The following is a 22,086-nucleotide window of genomic DNA, read 5'->3' as shown; positions in this document are numbered from 1 at the left end:
TCCTATCAGACAAAAAGAACATGAACGACACATTAAATATAATAACTATGGTGAAGCTGGCCTTTCTGATCATGCTCTGAACATCTTATATAGAATTGACTGGAAAAGCACCAGTTTTTTACATCACACCAAAACATGGTATGAATGCAAATTTAAGAAAGCCTATGAGATTATTATCAACCACCCCAACCTGAACAATAATGATGGTCTAAAAATCCCAAACATATGGAAGGCACATATTCCACCCACGGAACCTTCCTCTCTAAGAATAACTATAAACAGGACCATAGATAATCCAGGATCCTAAATCAAAAATAACAATTGTAATGCTAAAAATAGGACATCATTGTTACTGAAAGAAAACTATAAGAAAAAATGTTTGCTCATGTTATCATAAATAGAATTTAGCTTGGTGTAGTTTCTAAATAATTAATTAATTTGTAATTTATTAGTTTTTTTTCACTAGAGGTCATGCCAGTAGAATAACCGGATCAAATCATTGTTTCTCTAGCTTACTGTAAATGCGTATATGCTCCAGATGATGATCTATATATTAAGATCGAAACATCGGAAAATGAAAACAGTTATTTATAACGATTGTAAAGAGGTAATTTCTAAAATGAATGCTGATCACCGTGCAACACTAAAAGAAAGGAATACTTTACTAAAGTTTGTTAAAGACAGAAAACATTTATGTGTTCTTTCTCTTAACTGTCAAAGTCTTTCAGCTCATTCTGAAAATCTCACAGATGCAATTACTCAGCATTAGCAGATACTAATGCTGTCTGAAACCTGGCTTAATGCTGAATGTATTAGCATGCCTAACTTCAATAATATCATGCAAATGAAGCAAAACTGTCAATGAGCTGATGGAGTTGAAGTACACCAAAACAAGAATAATAATGCACATATTATTATCCACCATCTTGAAATCATTAAATTATTAATCAACAAACAGGAATTTGTGCTGAAGAATGTCTTTTGCCTAATGAACAGACTGTTCTTAACACAGTCATATACATTTCTCCAAATCAATCCAATGAAGATATTATATATTTCATTTGGTTCCTTCTTCAGCCTTATACTAGTGATGGTGCTCTGCTGTTGAAGAAAAATTATCAATACCAATGATTCCAAATGCTGATTTCAACATTGATTTTTCTGATCCTAATTTGCAGAACCTTGTCACGTTTCTAAAAAAGAAGTTCAAACTTACTTTGAACACCAATGCTACTACAGCAACAATGAGAAGCAGTCTACTGGGAAAACTGCAATCTATAGATGCAATTTTCCCAGTAGAGATTACATAATTTGCAATCACAAAAATACCAAATCAGTTGTATTTGTTATTTCAGATATGGAACCCTAATACATTTCATTACGAAAATAAAATTATTTCTTTTCTTTATTTCACAAAAATTAAGTTTTACAGAGATAGTTCACATATAAGAATTTTTTTTTTTTAATTTCCTGTTTTGCAAGTGAATTAATGGCAACTTTTATGACTGAAAAGGTGTTAGTAATTTTTAAGTTATTATATGTGGAGAAATCTGTCTGTATCTATTTCTATTGCATGTGGCTTTACCGTTTGTTTCTATGTTTGTACCAAGTAAAATAAATGTTCCATTCTCTGACATTGAAATCTCCCTCTTTATTTCAAGTACAGAGTATCAAATAAGATACTACCAATCCTGATCATGATATTTAATAAACATAATCTAGTAGCTAATTTACATAAGAAAGATGTAAAGTAATTATTGGAATTTTCAATAGCAAACAGTTACAGAACCAGATATATTCCACCTGGTTAAGGTAAAATACATATGTTCTGTGGTTTAGTAACCAAAATGAAAAATACAATTAAAAGTGGCTGAGTAATTTACCTGACCACACCTGGCAGTAAACTGTTTTATGGGCTTTTCTGGATTACTTCTTGTATCCCACACAAGAACACCATCTTTTGTGCCTGAGAGAACAATACAATCTGTTTGCGGGTGAATCTGCAAACTGCTTACATAATTCTGGTGGGCATATTCAAATTCACAATGTCCTGTGAAATAGAAAATTACACTGCATACACTTATATTTTAAGACACCTCCATGGAACCAGGACCAACTGCAAGAAGGCCACTTCACTGAACGATCCCTATGCATTAAATTAAGTGTGAGTGAGGCAAGTGGGTGTCCTGCGGCAAATGTGTGTTTTGCAGGAGAGAACATTTGAGTATGGATGAGCAGTGAACAGGCAAAATTCTTGAATTTTGAGAACTAAAAACAATTACTGCAAATAAATGTAACTACCATTTATATTTTACTCAAATGTTTACGTAAGAGTATGTTTTACTATGTTAAGTACTATATTTTACTCAGAAGTATATCCTGATATGCTGTGATCTTGTGTTAAGTCATTAAATAAATTACACAATGGTGTCCAAAACCCAAGGATGAATACCATTTCTGAAGATTACAACCACAAATTCAGACGAATCAGCGTGTCACAATGTATATAACTGACAATTTTGAACAGAAAGCATGCACACGTTCAAATTTTCAAATCATGTGGTAGCAATCAACAGTGAAGGAATAAAGTTGCAAACTTGGATGTCTTGTAATGTCTCAAAGACATCATCTAAATGATTTCACACAGGGAAGAATTATGGAAAGGTTGAAAAAGCCACAGAATTACTGATATTGCCAGAGAATTTGATATCTCACATAGCATTATATCCAGGCTCTGGACAGTGTTTCAAACCAAATGGAATGTGTTCCAAATGTTTGTCAAGAGGTAGCCCTCACTTTACCATACAGCATGAAAACACATTTTTGGTTATAACAGCAAAACGTAATCGACACACTGTGGCAGGTCAGCTTCCAAGTTGGCTTCATTCAAGTACATCTCAACAAACTGTGGAAAGACATCTGCAACAAGTAGGCTTATTATATCCCAAAAGGCATGTAGTCTGCATCCCTTTATCCACAACTCATCGTAGAGCATGTTTTCAGTGGTGTTGCATCCATGAAAATTGGACAAGAAACCAATAGGCTGATGTACTGTTTACAGATGAGTTGTTTTGGTCTTTCCTCCAATTCTAGACAACAATTGATCTTTCAAATGTTTTGTTCAGAATTTTACCTGTATATGAAAACTTTTCATGACTACAGCCAAATCTGACATTATTCCCCATTTAAGAACTATTGCAAGGTTCTTGAAAGGAGAAATATGGTAGTGCTGAGGTGATGGTGTGGAGAGGTATTATGCTTAATGGATGCACTGAGCTACAAGTGTTAAAAGGGACTAATGACTAGTGAATGGTATTGCAACAAAGTTCTTCAGCATCATGTTCGATTGCTCTGGGATGCTGGAGGTGAAGAATGCATTTTTATGGATGACATTGTCATACCACATCATACACAAGCAGTGAAGATACTTCTGGAGACTGAAGATATTAATCAAATCGAGTGGAGGGGAATTATTTAAAATATTTCTGAAAAGAAATAAACTTCCTTGCTCTGAAGCAGGAGCGTGCTACTTTGTCTCAAGAACTTCTGAATCACTTGGTGTTAAGCATGGTATGATGCTGTGAACAGCATCATACCTGCATTGTAGTTTGGGGTGGACATATTCCATACTGAAATGTCTCTCTGCATAGTTTTCTGTAAGCACTATACATTAATTCCTTTACTATGTCCTTAGGAAATTTGTAACTTTTGCCAAAAACATATTGCAATTTAATTTGTATCAAATTTATAACACATATTTTGTGTAATATAATTTATTAGTATGCTGACAATAAATTTATGTCCACATTGGCTGTAGTCATGAATTTTTCATATACAGATAAAAGAATACAGTTTGTCCTTAGCTTTTGGACACCATTGTATAAGTGGTATAAACAGATGGCATTTTGAATGTAAGCGATAAATGCTGAGTTAAAAATAAAACAGTTGATCAAAGACTGGATTGATACAGTAGGACATGCCTTAAAACACTGAAATGCAAGACCTAACAATATTGAAGTTATGATAAATTAATTAATTTGAAGGAAATTGTCGATAGGAAATTAGTAAACTAGGCCTTATCCTTGCTCTGGAGGAGTGGGCCAGTTAACTCAAGAACGCCTGAATCAGTGCTAATCATGGTACGTTGTGAGAGCTGCATCGCAGTTCAAGGTGGGCATATTCCATATTGAGATGTCTCTCTGCATAGTTTTCTGTAAGCACTGTACATTAATTCCTTAATAACCTTAGGAAATTTGAAACTTTTGCCAAAAACATACTGCAATTTGTACAAAATTGCAAACACATTTTTTGTGTACCATAATTTATTAGTATGCTAGCAATAAATTAATGTCAGATATGTCTGTAGTCATGAAAAGTTTTCATATACAGGTAAAAATGTAGTTTATCCTTAGCTTTTGGACACCAGTGTATGTTGATTAAATTAACCTTCTCATGCATAAGGGTCTCATATGAGGACACATATTTCCTCACAATAATTATTCATTCATAATTTAGTGCTAATGTATGCATGTAGTCCTCATCTGGGAAGACCAAAGTGTTCTTAGAAACCACACCAGATGGCAGGAGTTTCAACAGGGTTACAGAAATACCAATCTCTCTGCAGTGCATGATGGTATCAAGGAGGAAGTGAAAAGCTGCTGTTTTGTTGATTTGAATCTGGTGATTTTATGAGTCTTCTGGATTATGACCACCTAGAAAGATTATCTCACTATTTGGATTGCAGATGGCTAAGCTTCACAGATAGGAAGGTGAAGAGATCAGAGTAGTTTTTGGAATTTGGAGAGCAGAGCAGTAAATATGGTAGATGAATGTTAATGGTGCAAAGAAATCCTGGGCAAGTAGAAGTCAAAAGCAGGGAATTATAAATTAGGTATTCTTTGACAGGTAACAGTAGGTCTCACAAAAGTATAGGTACGTGACCATAGTCCTACCAAGCGGACTATGGTCACGTAGCTACAATTTGGATTTCTGAGAAAAAGTCGTCTGGTTTGGTCTGGATGACTGTGAATGTCATTTATGTTAATGTTTATGCCACAGATATTGGTAAAGTGGATGTGGAAGCAAGTTTTTTTTTTTTTTTTTTGCAGAAATTCTGGCGTGATTTCTATGTTGTACTTGGAAAAGTGGTATGCTGGAACCCACTCCCACATAAGACGATTGTTCAATTTTTAAGAATTTGCAATTTAAGAATCTACGATGGCTAAAACTGTAGCGCAGCATACACTTGAATCTACAATGGCTAGTCACATTTGGACAATAAGTTTTATATATGGGGACACAGAAAATCCAGCTAAGGCACACTTATTTAAGCACTCTTTATGCTTCCACTCCCCTGCTCTCTTCCCTATGTAGGGGATTATCTCCACTAGCAATTTCACAGAAATACTATTATTCAACAAACATCCACTTATTTTTGCCAGAGCCACTTCTTCTTAAGTTTATTCCCACCCTCAAGATCTCTCAAAGATCTCATGTTTCTAGAATTGTAAAATTTACTCCATTTATGAAATGGGCTTCTTCTTGAGGTAATGATCATATGGTCAGTACCCTAAGAAGTGACCAAGGCAAAATTATCCTGATGTTTACTGATAATGGAATTTGCTTATACTTTTGGTGGGGGGGGGGAATAATTTTCATAAAGAGAGAGTCTGCTTCTTTTTTGTGTGTGTGTGTGTGTGGAAGCTAGTTGTTAAAAATTACCACCTTAGCTTGGTCGGTCCCCCCCCCTCCATAGTAATGGTTTTTGAGGGAGATCTGTTTTAGTCACAGTGAAACTATCAATGTTTCATTAAGCTACAGAAAACTTTAGTCATTTTTCTTTGAAATCCAAACCAAGATGATTCATAACTTCAGTACCAGACCTTTGCTCATATGATTTTATTACTTGAAAAGACTTCTATATAAACTTCGAGAGTTTTGCACATTACGTTTGACTCACTCTGTATATAATTCCTATTCATTTCAACTTCTTACCAAACAGCCTGAAAAGGTACTATCACTACTGTTTCCTCCTCCTTTCCAGTGGTTTGTGTGGTCAAAATATTAAAGTATCCTGTTTAATGCCTTGTGGAACACCACCCAATGATTGAAATGCTTCGAAACTTTGCAGGAACACATTGCATATCATGCAGAAGGGATATCTGGGGGGGGGGAGTTCCAAAATTCAGCACCAGAGGCACTAAACACCATATGCGTGAAATATGCATACTACGCAACTCAGCAGGTGCCAAGAGGGTTTAAAAAAAAATACACACAATTTTTTCCTTCATTCTGGTTGTTAATACTGTCCATAGTGATGGCACCAATGTACTTTGCTCATGCAGCTGTACTGCCTAAACAACTGCAATGCTGTTGCTACTGAACTCTGCGAATTTCATTGCCAGAACAAATTTTGATGAGGTCCACTATCTCCATGTGCTCTGCAACAAATGATTAGTCACTTTGAAGAAATCGGATCGTTGAGAGTTGAACCTGGCAGAGGTCGTAAATCAATCAGTTCACAACAAGTGAATTAAGCTGCTATGCCCATTGTGAAGCAAACAATGAATTTTTTTTTTGGTTTGAATAACAGCGTTGGTTCCTGCAGTGCATGTGCTGTATCAAGACACATGGATGTGTCTTACAAATGAATGGAAAAATTCTAAAGATTCTTTGACATTTCAACTCATTCAAGATAACCCTGACACAGAAGTTGTGTCTGCAGGACTCTGAAAGTTCACTGACATTTGCTTTAACATTTGCCTCCTTGCTCGAGTGGAGATGGACACTGTGTGGATGATTTGTAGGGTGATGAGGCACACTTTCACTTGAACAGAGCTGTGAATGCCCACAATTGCTGGATATGAGCTACAAAAAACCTGCATGTAATCCAACAAATTCCCTTTGCATTCACCTAAAGTTACTGTCTGGTGCAGGTTCACAACTTTATCACTGGAACATTCTTCTTTGAGGACATTTGCCAGTCAGGTCCTATGACCTGCTCAGTTAATTATTATTATTATTATTACGTGACACCTCTATGGAGTCCAAAGACTCATCTATTCTGCAACTCTGTCTTCACCATACCTCTATCCACCAACTACAACTAACTGCAACTACACCAATGCCATCTACTGCCCGCCACCACCACTATTATCTCCACAGACAATCACAAACATCCATTTGTCCATGGCAGGATTCGAACCCACAGCCTCTTAGCTGGAGAGCAGATACGTTAACCACTCGGCCAATCAGGCCAGCAATGCCAATGCTGAGGTATTGTGATATCATAAACAATTTTGTTGTGCCACAGCTACAGCAACACCAGTGCATGGATTCAGTCATTTCCATGCAGGATGGGCCCCTCCACACATCAGTCAATCCATACAGGAGGTTCTTCGAGAAATTTAACAGAAGCCAGCGTGATCAGTCATGCATTTCCCACTACATAGCTGTCTCATTCACCTGATCTGACACACTGACTTCTGACTCTGAGGATTTCTCAAATACAAGATTTGTCAGGATCATCCTGATAACTTGCCAGCACTGAAAGACAGCATAACACAGCATCTGTGCAACATCAGTCCTGACCAGCTGTGTTCTGCCATTGAACACTGTGCAAAGGATGCAGTTTGTGACATACTGAACAGTATAACCTGTGAATGCATAATAGAAGTAATCAAAATGTGTTATTTAGACTTGTGTCACTTTTCTCCTTCATATTTACACAAAGAAAAATTAATACATCGACATTTGGTATAAGTGAGAACTGGTTGAACGAGGATGACATTCTGACAGAAACAGAGATGGAGGGATGTGTAATCTTTCACAAAGACAGACAAAACAAAAAAGAAGGAGTGATACTGATGATGATAGAAGAGTTGTGCCCATCTAAGGTGGAGATGCAGGGAGCAAATACTGACAGCAGTTTTGAAATAATATGGTATGAAGTGGAGGTGGACAGGATGAAATGTTTAGATGGGTGTTGCTATAGACCTGGGAATGTAGAAGGCAGTGACAAGGAAATGTTTAGACAAATTCGGGATTTTGATTATGGTAATGTAGACTAGAATGAAGAGAAGGCAACAGGATACAAAGAGAATCAACTTCTTGAGTTTTTAAGGGAGATTGTTATAAATGAAGTGTCACATCATCCTCCAGTTGGTGAAAGAGACTATGAAGTGATAACTTGGGTGGTGGTCAGCCATATCAGGACGATTGTGAGAGAGAGTTTTATGTGAAACTATAAGGCAGGTGATTATGGCAAAGTCAGGAGGCAGCTTGCAGTGATATCATGGAATGAGGAATTGGATGGGAAGGAAATCAATGCTGCTTGGGCTCTATCTATTCAGGAGGTATCCGGCAGAGGCAATGGCTGAGTGTATTCCAAAGGTCAGGAGATAACATAGGTAGGTGTAAAATGGATGAATGAAGAAGTGAAATAAAATATGCAAGCTGAAAGAAAAGGCATTATGAAGGTGGATTGAGATGAGGATAAGAGTGGAGATAATCAGTTACATGAGGAGTACAAAGAGCAAGCAAGGAAAGTAAGGGTAACAAAACTGCAGTATGAGTAGCAGTTAGCAAATGATGCTAAAAGAAATCTTTGGGAGTTTTTTTTTTCTATTTGTGACCAACAGAAGGAAGAGTGATTAAGGGAGGATAATGATGTTCAGTGATAATGGGAGAATGCAAAACACTGAGAAGGACATAGCAGATTTGTTTAAAGAGCAGTTCATTAAAGTATTCCATCCTTGTGATTGTATCATAATGCAGAACTTGAGAGCAGTGGGAATGGGGAAGGAACCCCTGATGGTGAGTGAGCAGGAAATATATGAGGAATTGAGTAAACTTGATGTCAACAAGGCCATGGGAGTTGATGGTATATCACTGCGTGTCTTGAGAGAATATTCCACGGAGTTAACAGCTTTAACGTACATTTTTAACAAGTCAGATTAGCTCAGGTCCCAAAGGAATGGAAAGATGGCAAAATTGTTCAGCTTCATCAAGGAGGTGATAAAACTAAGGCTTTGAATTATAAGCTAATCTACTTGAAGTTCTGGTCAAGATGCTGGAGAAGCTGGTGAGGATAAGAATTTAGAACTGGGTGAACAGTAGTAGAATTCTCTTTAATGGACAGCATGGGTTTACTAAAGGAAGATAATGTTTTAGTGATCTGCTTACTAATTATAACAAGATGACGAATACATTGGACGAGGGGGATGCATATACAGTACTATTTTTAGATTTCAAAGGATTTCAATAAATTACCACATGACAAACCCGTAGTTAAATTGGAACAGATTGAGTTGGATGATTAGAATATTGGATTGGAGATTGGCTGTCTGATGGGTACCAACAGGTTGTGTAGGAGGGAGTGATATCTCAGAACAGGAAACTAATTAGTAGTGCGCCCCAGTAGTCTGCTTTGGGTAATTTGTTTGATTTGTATTTAAATGACATTGGAAATGGCTTAAATGGTGATATACACAATCTACCAATAATTGCCCAGATACCCCTATTATTTGGAGTTATAGAAGATTCCAGGTTTGTTAATAGCATAAAAACCAGTGTACAGATAGCAGGAAACAGTATTCCATCATAGCAGCAGAATGCAAGTGGTATGGCAACATAATATGAACTCACTGACTTCGAGAGAGGCATCATTGTGAGTTGTCACATTGGTGGCATGTCTATAGATGCCACTGTTGCTCAACTAGAGCATCAAAACTCAATGGGTGGTGATGTGATCAACAAATGGAGATGTTCTGGCATCACTAGTGCAGGAAGACACCCAGAGCAACCACCGAAAATGACTGACAGGGACAGTAAGGTGTTAAAATGGGTGGCACGCAAAAACGCAAATCCGTATTGGTTCCAGAGCGCCAGCAACACCATGATGAGCACCAATACTCTACAAAAAAAACTCCATTTACTGGATTTCCATGGAAGAGCAGTGGTATACAAGCAAAACATTACAATAATGAATAAGATGGCTCTCTGGCCTAGTGCAAAAGAGTGCATGAATTGGATAACTGACCAGTGGAAAATAGTACTCTGCAGCGATGAATCAAGATTCACCTGTTTCCAGTCTGATGGCAGAGTATGTGTATGCAGCATGGTGAATGTTTGTTACCAAAGTGTGTTGTACCCACAGTAAAGTTTGTTGGTGGAGGAGGAGTAATGGTATGGGGTGAATTCAGCTGGTTTGGAGTGAGATCACTGGTCATTGTCCGTAGTTCCATGAAGGTATCTCGGTACCTTGATATTCTGGATAATCAGGTGCTGCCTATACTGTGGAGTTTTTATAGAACAGACCCATGTTACTATCAAGGCAATGCCCCATGCCACAAAGCTGCAGTAGTTATGGAATGGGAACAGATGGGTGTTAAACGACTGTCCTGGGCTGCACATAGTCCTGACCTCAATCCCATCGAACACCTGTGGGATGAATTGGAGAGGCGATTAAGGTCCAGAGCAGCATGTTCTCAATCTGTCGCTGAACTCAATGCTGCTTTGATGGAGGAACAAAGACAAATGCCTCCTGATGTCTGCTGCACATTGGTGGAAAGCTTCCCTCAAAGGGTGCAAGAGGTGATTGAAGTGAAAGGTGGACATACCTGATATTAGGGTTTGCCTGCTGGCATCAATTGTAAATTGCTAAAGCGTCCAGACAATTATTGGAAGATAGTGAGTTTGCAGATGATGCAAAGTTGAGAAGTAGAGGACTTCTCTACTTGCAAAGAAGTAGAGAAGTCCTCTACTTCTTTGCAAGAGGACCTAAATAAACTGTCTGAATGGGTGAGTGTGCAGGGATGTCAGTTTAGTGTTGCAAAGTGTAAGGTTTTAAAATTTGAGAAGCACAGATGGGATGCAGAGTACAGGATTGGTGGGGATATTTTGGAGGAGGTGGAAAGAGATCATGGATCTGGGGGGTTGTAGTGGATAGAGACCTGAAATTTTGTGGACATTTTGCTAAAATTGTCAGGATGACACAGTGGTTTATGAGAATGATGTAGAGACTACTGACATGTAGAAGTAAAGATGTTTTGATTGTACATGACTTTGATCAAGCCACATATGGATTACTGTGCACATATTGGTTGCCAGGCTTAAAGACGATTGACTTGGTTTCTGTTCTCTATAATGTGGAGTATGATGAGGACAGATTGAGAGAATGCAAATGACAGAGCCTAGTGGACAGAAGGAAAAAGGAAGACATGATCGAAATGTAATTCTTGATAAGGGGTAATTATCATATTAGCACAGATGAGATTTTTCATAGAATATCTGGAGACAGGGTGATAGCGAGAGGCAATCCTTGAAAGCTGTATAGGGTGGGTGTAAGCAAGTGGGTGAGGAATAATTTTTTGCATGGAGAGTGGTGGGCGATTGAAATGCATCGACTGAGAGTGCAGTGAGTGCTGGGATAGCGAATGCATTTAAGTTGAGGTACGATGAGCAGTGCATGTGAGAGTGGGACATCCCACAATGAGTCTCTTAACTCTATGGAGGTCTGTTGATAATAATAATATCATACTATGCTACTGGTGGTGAATTCTAGAAGTACAGGTAGACCTCATATAATGCAGTACTTATACAACGTGATTTTGATATAACGCGTTCTACAAATTGTAGTTTTTTGACGCAGTATTTATACAATGCAGTTTCGATAAAAACACAGTCTACAAATTGCAGTAACCCAAACTTTGCAGGAATACATAATGTATTCCTGCAAAGTTTCACAGCATTTCAATCACTGGTTGGTGCTCCACCAGGCCTTAAACAGAGATACTTTATTTCTGATCACCCCATATTTTATTCAATTCTTCTCTTCTATTTTTCAAAAAAATGATGTATTCTCTTCATATATATATTTTTTCTATCTTTTCATATATTTTTCACTGCGCGACTAAAAAAATCAAATTTTATATTCGTTAAATTTGCATCTGCCCATATCGTGCATGTAGTTATAAGTAGCGATTAGGGGAAATACTCTTTGGCATGCATGTAAATCAATTGTTTACCATATAAAGTGTTTATTGTTGAAAGTTGTCTTCATTTTCTGCCAGGAAAGTGCATTAAAAATCATAAGTGTGTAAGTGAGTTACATACAATATGCAATACTTTTTTATGTAAAAATCTTATTTTTATAGTAATGGCCACTTAGATGGCTTTTGTGATATGGTTGAAAATGAAATTAGCGAATTAATTGATTGTGAAATAGATTTAAATTAGGAGGAAATGGTACAATTAATAGATGAGGTCAAACCAAATGGTGGGGAAAGTTCTGCTGAAGATTCTGACTGTGATGAATCCGTTAAAGAATTCAGTTTAAAGAAATCAGCTTAAAGAAGGATTGGACTTAGCAAGAAAGATAGGACATTATTTTACAAATAATGATCCCTCAATGGAGCACTCCAGAAAATGCATGACACAATTAGATATTTGTTTACCTCCATATTATGAACTTAATAAAAAATTGCAGTATAGGGGTAAGCAAGTTCTTATTACTGACTTCTTGATAACTAAACCAACTGAAGTATGCAATAGGAATTATAGAAATGATGTCCAAGAGATTTCAAATGATGACAACATCCAGCCAGTAGCACACTCAGAATTTAATCTGGGGGGAGGGGACAAGTTGAGTATGAGTAGACGATTTCAAAATACACACACTACGCATCGCATACAACCTATGACTGAGCATCTGCAATGATTGCTAATTCATAAGTAGTATAGAAATAGAAAACACAACATAACATAAATAAAAAAAATGAATTTTAATTAGGAAAAGATTTTTGGAAAATTTTCTAGTGTTTTTTTCCTTTTTCTTTGAAGGGTCCAAGTCCCCTTGCTCCCCTCCCCCTCTGTGTGTGCACCACCACATCCAGCCACTCATAAAATAAAGAACATCTACAAAATGTTTGTTTTGAAGACAGTGATGATGATTAAATTATGCACTTTACTTTATTTTGCTAAAACATTTATGCATTATGGGCAATGAAGTTTACGTAAAATTTGTATTTTTATAAGTTTATACTATGGATTTTGTTTCATAGTTTATGTTTTCTTAACTTACATGAACTCAATTAAATAAAAATATTTTTTTTTTGGATATGTCATTGTTGTTTATATAATTAAAAAAAAAACAATTTTGGAACATAACTTTTTTCTATGTGATCTGAGTCTTGCATAACGCGATTTATATAACATGGCATTTCTGTGAAACCTAACATCTGCGTTATACGAGGGTTACCTGTACTATTTTTTTTCTCTGATTTTGCTTCCATATGATACACAATGTATTCCTGCAAAGTTTCACAGCATTTCAATCACTGGATGGTGCTCCAAGGCCTTAAACAGAGATACTTTATTTCTGATCACCCTGTATTTTATTCAATTCTTCTCTTCTATTTTTCAAAAAAAATGATATATTCTCTTCCTCTCTAATGTCATTCTCCAAAGGTAATAGGAGGAATTCTTTAAGCCCCAACTTTTGGAGATTACTAGTAATATACCAGCTTCTGTTGTCTGTCATCATCAGTAGTTGAGTTCCTTTCTGCTGTTTTAGATAAAAAGGAGAATATGCAGACAGTTACTGCATTTATAATCCTAAATGGTATCATTGTGTGCATACTGTGTGAGGTCTGTGATCAATTTTTCCAAAAAAAAAAAAAAAAGGTTTAGAAATATTATTATGTGACACCTCCAGGGAGTCCAAAGACTCATCGAGGGAGGGCACCCACTCCACAACTCTCTGCCGCTCAATCCACCAACTACAACAAGTATTTTTCACAATCACAAACACCCATGCCCATGGCAGGATTCGAACCAGCAGCCTTTTGGCTGGAGAGCAGATACACTAACCACTCGGCCAACCAGGCTGGCAATAAATATGTGGTCCATTAGTAGTTTTCAAGTATAATTGACATGTAAATCCTTCTGTTGATAACAGCATCATGAAATTGATCACAAAACAACTCAGCGCCCAGTGTTATATCTATTACATTCTATTCCCAGCAGAATGTTATCTTCCATCAACCATGTCATGCTCATATAAATAACTCTGTAAACTACCTGATTCAATTAATCATAAACTCCTCACCTTTGTTCTTAAAATTACCAGTAATTGTATATAGCATAGCAACCTGCCACTGGTGTCTAAATTCCTTCCTGGTATTCGTCTTCCTCTCATCACACAAGAAACTGCACTCATATGAAAATGCTAAGAAATATTCCACTTGTTCACAAATTGTTCTAGAAAACTTTTCTAAAAACATTTTTTTAATTTCGAAAACATCTGAAATATTCAGCGACAATAGCAGCATTATTTCCATCTAAAATCCATAAACCTATACTGCATTGTCATTTAGAAAATAAAAGGCATATTGTATTCAACATTTATAAAACATCAGCTGCATGCAGCGAGAACAAAACTACAATGGTTATAGTGGGTAAGCAAATTTGAGTTACTGTCAAGGTTACAAGCTATATGTACTACATCATGTGCTGAAGCCAAGGATAATATTTTTGATAACTCATTGTAAACTCACTGATAACTCACAAATTATTAATTCTTGAATAAACTTTACTAGTTATGTAATTGCCTCTCAACTTTTAGCAATGAAAACTCCACAGATATACACAGTACACACTTTTTTTTTTTTTTTAATTTCAATAGCTACAGATTCTTCACATTCAGTGAAGAATAAAGCTTGTTTTATACTTGTTTTATTTCTAAGTCCTGCTGTATTATATGAAATAATACAGCAGGACTTAGATTCTCTCTTTTATGATTACAAGTTGAAATGTTTCCATACTAAATTCCGACCTGGTTGGCCGAGTGGTTAGCATATCCACTCTCCAGTAAAAAGGCTGGAGTTCAAATCCTGCCATGGGCATGGATGTTTGTAATTGCCTGTGAAAATACTAGTGGTCGTAGTGATCAGTAGGTGGCATTGGTGTAGAAAAGGAGGTTCACTATAGTTGGTGGTTTGAATGGTGAAGACAGAGTTGTAGAGTAGGCGCCCTCCCTCGATGAGTCTTTGAATTTCCTGGAGGTATCACGTAATAACAATAATAATAGGCACTGTCACAGAACACAAGAGAGCACTTTGGATTGTCCTGTGTGTTTTGTGACAAGTGCTTCTAAGCTCGAAAGATGTTAGTTTAAATCCAGAAAAATATCTCGGTTTAATAAATTACACAATTAATTTGTTCTTATATGGTTTTGTGAAGTAATACAATTATTTTTCCCCTCTCAAAATGGCCTTAGCTATAAGCCCAACAAATTATACACAATCCTCCTGACTTCAGGTATATTCAGTGAATACTACTCTAGACCAAGAAATATTAAAGTAGATCACTAAAATATTTAGATAGCCAGTGATCAACCACAAGAAACAATTTGTAGAAGCAAAGAGAGTTCCTCGACTTGCTTAGCATTTAATTTTGTTCATGGCAAAAGTTACTAGATGTGAGGCCAGTTAAAACTGAGTTTTCTCGAACCAGTTCATTTTGCAGAATGAAAATTTCATGTTCCCAAAAGAAAAATCCAGCCATCTTCATAAGAAAGTGGCTAATCCATGTTCACTTTCTTATGAAAGTGGCAAATCCGCCTTCACTTGAAAAGCCCATATAAAGGTTCCTTAAAATTAAATTGGAGTTGAAACCTAGGTCTTCTAAGTTTGAGTCTAGTAGAGACATAGGTGACAATGGAAGGATAACTTCAGGTTGCTGGATGTACCACATTGGATATAACATCAACAGACCACAAACACAGTAAACATTTCTGGGTAAATATTTTGCTAGTGTATTTGTGATGAATGGAAGGAAATACTTTCAACTTGACAGTAGAAACTATTGGAAGAAAGAAAGTTAAAGAATGTGAAATGTTTGAAATATCAAGTAAGTGGATATGGGATGGAATTTTGCCAAGTATTATAAGTGTGTGTGGAAATAAGCTAACAGCATCCTTAACTTTGTTTTAACAAGAGCCTTGCAATAGGAAAAATCTCTGAAGAGTGAAAGGAAAGAAAAGGAAAATAAGGCCACTGCATAAGGATGGATCTAAATTAGTGGCAGTAAAATATAGGCTAATCTGTATTTCAGGAATGGTGGTAGAAGGCAGAGGAGATATTTGGTCCAAGACAGAATACAAACCTGAACTGATTTTTGGAATCTGTCCAGAGAGCAGAAAAGGTTGGCCAAATGGCAAGTAATATGGTTACATTTTACAACAGAGTGATCAGTAGTGGATGACGGAAATAAATATATAGTAATTCTAAAATTTGCAAAGGCATTTAATATTATACTGCATAAGGAATTACTGCTGAAATTGAAAAGTAGGGGAAGCTAATCAATTCATAACCTGGATAAAGTGTGTGATATAAGAAGCGAGATCAAAGATGAAGGGGATAGGTGGTATATTCTATTCATTTTGGGGTCATTGTTATTTAATCATATGGTGAAGATATATTTCAAAGTTTGAGGGAGATATTCAACTGTATGTGAATGGTGTTTAATCAGTGAGAGTAACAGGGAAAAATTCTGATATGTTACTGTAAAAGAACAGGTTACTGACGTGTGTAGATTAATGGAGTAACCATTTCAGTGCTCCCATGTAAGACTACGCATTTCAGCCAGAAGGGGTGGAAACAGGCGATACTAGAGATGGTGAAAAGGATGCTTCAGGATGACTGGAGGAATAAAATTTCACTGCAAAAGTCACTCAGAGAACTGCTACCATATATAGTGAGAAGTCGGTGACAAGTAGCGAATAAGAAAATGATCATGCCATTGCTTAAGCATGAATAAGGGTAGATGATTTTTTTTATAACCCAGCAAGATCATGCTGATGATTATTATTGGAGGCGTAAAGTGACTTGAAAAGTCCCAAAAGTCACTCACACAAGCAGTAATAAGGAGATAATTGCACCACTCCATAGAGCAGTGAATCTTTTGGTAGTTGATTTTTTTTTTTTAATCACCCAGTAAAATCATCCCACTGCCCATTACTGGAGGCATGAAATGGTTTAAAAACTTTGATATCTGGATTCTGAGATTTCCCAGGTGTTATATAAACCTTATCCATCCATGATACTTAGGTATCACAGCTTTACAATTTTCGTGGTGGGATCATAATACAAAAAAGGCAACATTTGGATTCTGAAATGTTGGCTAAGATGAGGGATGGAGTGAATGTGATTTGCGAAGCTGACAGCAGGTAGAGAGGTGATACCAATGATAAATGAAACAAGAATGGACATATCAGGCACATAACATAGGGAATATACATAAAGCAGCAGATAATAAAAGAACACAAAATTATCCATGAAATTATACAAATGTTTTGTTAAGTGGTGGAGGAGGGGAGAAGAAAAATAATTTTTTTTTCATGAAGAGTAAGCAACATGTAGTCGCAGAATGGATAGTGAGCAGACCAATTCTTAATGTGATATAATGGCCTGGCCTGGTTGCCGAGCAATTGGCATATCCACTCTCCAGCCAAAAGGCTGCGGGTTTGAATCCCGCTGTGGGCATGGATGTTGCAATTGTCTGTGAAAATACTAGTGGTGGTGGGTGGTATATGCATTGGTGTAGCTGATGGTAGTTGTGGTTTGTTGTAGTTTATGGATTGAGTGGTGGAGACAGCTGAAGAGTAGGTAACCTTGCTCGATGAGTCTTTGAACTCCCTGGAGGGATCACATAATAATAATGATAATAATAATAATAATAATAATAATAATAATGGATATTGTATTTTGTAAGTGTGAGGACTTACTGCAAAGAGTCTTGAGTTCTATGGAGGCCTAGAATAATATTAAAATAATAAATAAATCAACATTATTTTATGCCACATTTCATGTAGTGCTTTTCTATATATACATAAAATAATGCATGTCCTTACATGGTGAACTGATAGTACACTATAACAACTATATTAAAGAAAAATATCTACAAATACCATTAGACAATTTAAAATTATGACACATTGAAACTGAAAAGGGGAGGGGAGAATAATTTTGTCCTTTTATCGCTGCTTTGGAACTTCAGCCAATCTAAGACTCATGTTAAAAAAAGGCAAGTTAAAGTTGTTAACTCCCTGGAATATTCCCTCAAGACACATAGTGATATACCATTAAGTCCTATTACCTCTCATTGACATCAAGTTTACTCCATTCCTCAAATAACTCCTGTTCATTCACTATCAGTGGTTCTTCCCACTGCTCTCAAGGATCTGCATTATGTTACATTCACGAAGATGGAATACCTTAATGAAGTGCTCATTTAACACTTCCTCAATGGTTATCATTCTACTACTGGCCAGCAAAGGTTGGTCGACTGGTAGAGCCTCTGCTACTAAGTGCAATTAGTAGTTGGAAGGGGATCAATTGTTCGATGCTGTTGGCAAACTCCCCCTCGAAGAGTCTTTGGATTCCGTGGAGGTGTCACATAATAACATCATTCTCCCATAATCATTCTTCTTTCTACTGGCCACAGTAGAAAGAAGAATGATTTATATATAATTATATATAATATATATATATATATATATATATATATATATATAAAAAAAAAAAAAAAAAAAAAAAAAAAAAAAAAAAAAAACACTAGATTTAAAATCATTTGCTAACAGCTGCTTATGCCACAATTTTGCTACACCTTACCAAATAAATCATGTTCCTAGCTGGCTTTTTGTACTCATGTAACTGATTACTGCAACTCATGAGGTATTCCCTCCATCATGCTTTCAACTTCTAGATTGCATGCTTCACCTCTTCAGTTATCCATTTTACACCTAATTTATTTAATCTCCTGACCTTTGGAATACACCCAGTCATTGCCTGTACCAAATAGTTCCTAAGTATTGACCAAGCAGCACTGATTCCCTTCCATCGAATTCCTCATTCTATCAAATGGCTGCAAGCCACCAATTAAGTTTATCACAATCACCTTCCTTATAGTTCCACATATAACCCTTTCTCACAAGAGTCCTGATATAGCTGGCCACCACTCAAGTGTTTATTTTGTGGTCACTTTCACCAACTGAAGGAAGATTTGAAGCTGCATTTACAATAATATCCTCTGATGAGATAATCAAATCCAAGACCTCGATCCTTGTGCACTCTATGTGCTGCCTAAGATAACTGTCCCTCAAACTCAAGAAATTCATTCTCTCTGGTTCCAGATGCTGTCTCTTCATTCCAGTTTGTATTACCATAACTGAAATCACCAATAATGATTGCCCAGTTGTTATTTGCTAGACCAATTTGTCTAAACATTTCTTTCTCAATGACTTTCACATTATCAGATGTATAGCAACACCCAACTAAACATTTCATCCTGTCCATCTCCACACTTTACTCATTCAAAACTACCATCAAAAATTGCTCCTTGCATCTCCACCTCAGATGGGCAAGATTCCTCTGCATTCATCAACAACACTTCCCCCCTCCCTTTCTGCCCTCTGTTTTCGCAAAAAACAACATACCTTCCATCTCTGTTCCTGTTAGGTCATCCTCATCCAAACCACATCTCACACATTGCCGCAATTTTTAGATGAATGAACTCTAGCAATGCTACAATGTCATTCCCTTTGTTCCGAATACTTCTAGCATTCATTCACACACATACACAAGCTCATTTCTGATTCTATAACAAGTCCTATTTTCTTGGGTAAAGGATTAAAACAATATAACTTCTTGTCAAGTAATATACTTTGTAATCAAGCAATCAGGCTTTCTAAAATTTCATAAAAATTGGACCACTTTTGACATAATTTGCTCTTATATATATATTACATTAGAGGAATACATAACATGGGTAACTCTTGGGAAGGATTAAATGTCCTTAATTTAACTGATTTTTAAGTTACCATTCCAGTGTATGGTATCAATGTGTTAATCTATTATTAGCAACTCACCACTAAAGACATTTCACAAATCCTCCTCTGCTTACCCAATATTGATTATGTAACTCATGTAACTGATTGGAGGCATAGGCATCCAATCAATTACATATGAGTATACAGACTAAAAACATATATTTCCTATTAGGTGGTAAAGAGAACTGTTAACTTACTATTTTAACCCTGTATTTTTAAGTCAATCATTTTAAACAACATAAGGTTACCATTAGAGCACAAAGCATAAAAAAACCCAATTCAATGCACCATGCAGACATTTATTAACTGCAATATGCATTTACCATAGTCAAAAATGGTAAACACAAAAGGTGAATGCCAAACATACAATGATCTATAATATAATTAAGATCCACATACCAAACTGGTTGGCCAAGTGGATAGCAGCTTAATAATCTACTTATTAAGCAATTCACTTAGTTAACATAAGTTAGCTTTACAACTAAAACTGCATCTTTTAAAGTGTATACCTGATTCCACATCAGTAATTTTAACTTGTTTACCATAATCGGCTGAAATAATCTTTTTCCCACAAAGGGTCCACATTGCAGCTTTTATTGCTGCCTCATATTGTATTTCCTTAACACATTTTGTTGAGAAAATATCCCATAATTTTACTGTAGTGTCAAGTGAGGCAGTCAAAAGAAGATGGCTGTATAGGGGAATACACCATCCCACAGAAGTAACACAACTCATGTGTCCATTTAGCACTGCAACTATTCCATCTGAAGGCCGATATAAATTCTTACAGTTAAAGCGCGCAGCAATTTTCGGATGAACATCGAACATTTCTATCTCTTTAGCATCCTGCGGTTTATATGCTTCGTTTGTGGCAGCGAATATTTGTATTTTTTCGGTATCCAGCGGTTTATGTGCTTCGCTTTTGGCAGCGAACATTTGAGAACATTCGATACTATCTCCTATGGAACTACTGCTTTGCTGAAACTTCATTTGTCTCCGTTCAGAATATTGTCTCACCCGCTTGGAAATGTCGACACCTTCAACTAATGAACAATCATTCACATTCCTTGGTGAACGGAGCGACAGAGTTGCTGGAGGGTAACGTTCAAGTTCGTGAAAAGATCCATCGCTCCGCTTTTGTAAAAGTGGATCTGGACCATACAAAATGTCACTCAGTTTCTCTGCTTCCTCTTGCAACGTGCTTTCAGTTTCTCCATCAGCACAATTTGACTCATTCTCGGAATCACTGCTCTTAAGATCAAAGTAATCGACATCGCTGTTAGACAAGGGAAGATCAAATTTTAATTTATGTTTATTCGTAACATGTGTTTCGTCATCGGAAGTATCTGAACTACTATACGATTTAAGTAACTCCATCTAATACATTACTTTCAAATTATGAACTTCGGAAAAAAACATTATCTTATAACTAGACTTCGCACACTGCACGTATAGCAACTGCACTCTAACACCGATATGTATTGCTTCGAAAAATAACAAATCCCTACCACGTGCTAGAGAAAAAATTCACAGAGGTGATGAAAATTATCCCCAACTTTATATTGTTTTCCCCAAAAAAGTAATCGTTTCGTTAAACCTAATTAAATTTCTAATGAAGATGGTATAAAAACCTTGTTTTGGAAATCAATAATTACATTACATAAGCCTACATTAGCCAGGCGCTATCAGCCCGGGGGGGGGGGGAACTATTGGCCTCCAGCGCCACTGGGCACGGTCCTCTGCGACTGTACGCCACGTTCTGGTCTCTAGCCCGACAGCCTGCAGATTTCCTTCTCCTGATCTTCCCATCTCTTTCTCGGTCTCCCTGATCGGGATCGGGCCTCCCACGCTTGTCTTACAGTCCTTTCGGGGCCCATCCGGTACAGGTGCCCCAGCCACTGAAGACGCCGGGCTCGCAGCTCCATCAAATCGTCTGCCGAGTTGTATAAAGCGTGTATGGCAGCATTGGACCGCCTCCTCCAGACTCCGTCTGCCATGAACCCTCCACAGATACGTCGTAGCATCTTGTTCTCGAATACTCTCAGGTGATCGGCTTGTCTTGCCGTGAGAGTCGACGCTTCAGCACTGTAGAGGAAAACAGGCCTGATCAAAGTCTTGTAGTCCCACCTTTGTAGTCCAAGACAGCAAGCGCGAGGCGAAAAGGGGACGCACCTGATAATAGGCCACATTTGCAGCAT

At 36.9% G+C, this 22,086-nt stretch overlaps 1 protein-coding gene across 1 annotated transcript in view; it reads right to left on the bottom strand.

Moving 5' to 3' along the window:
- LOC150102655 (WD repeat-containing protein 25-like) overlaps positions 1-21,322 on the bottom strand; it is a 71,814-nt gene extending 50,492 nt beyond the window's left edge. Inside the window, exons 1-2 of the mRNA XM_090399303.1 lie at positions 20,398-21,322; positions 1,884-2,050 (exon numbers count right to left, since the gene is read on the bottom strand). Of these exons, the coding sequence (XP_090255429.1) occupies positions 1,884-2,050; positions 20,398-21,265 (1,035 nt within the window). The 5' untranslated portion in view covers positions 21,266-21,322. The remainder of the gene's footprint in view (positions 1-1,883; positions 2,051-20,397) is intronic.
- Between the last annotated feature and the right edge of the window lie 764 nt (positions 21,323-22,086).

The sequence above is a fragment of the Typopeltis vanoorti genome, chromosome 10 (genome assembly GCF_054136105.1).
Source record: "Typopeltis vanoorti isolate ZY-2024b chromosome 10, IOZ_Tvanoo_1.0, whole genome shotgun sequence".
Classification (NCBI taxonomy): domain Eukaryota; kingdom Metazoa; phylum Arthropoda; class Arachnida; order Uropygi; family Thelyphonidae; genus Typopeltis; species Typopeltis vanoorti.
Note: the sequence above shows the minus strand (reverse complement) of the source record. Positions and strands in the feature narration are given on the sequence as shown.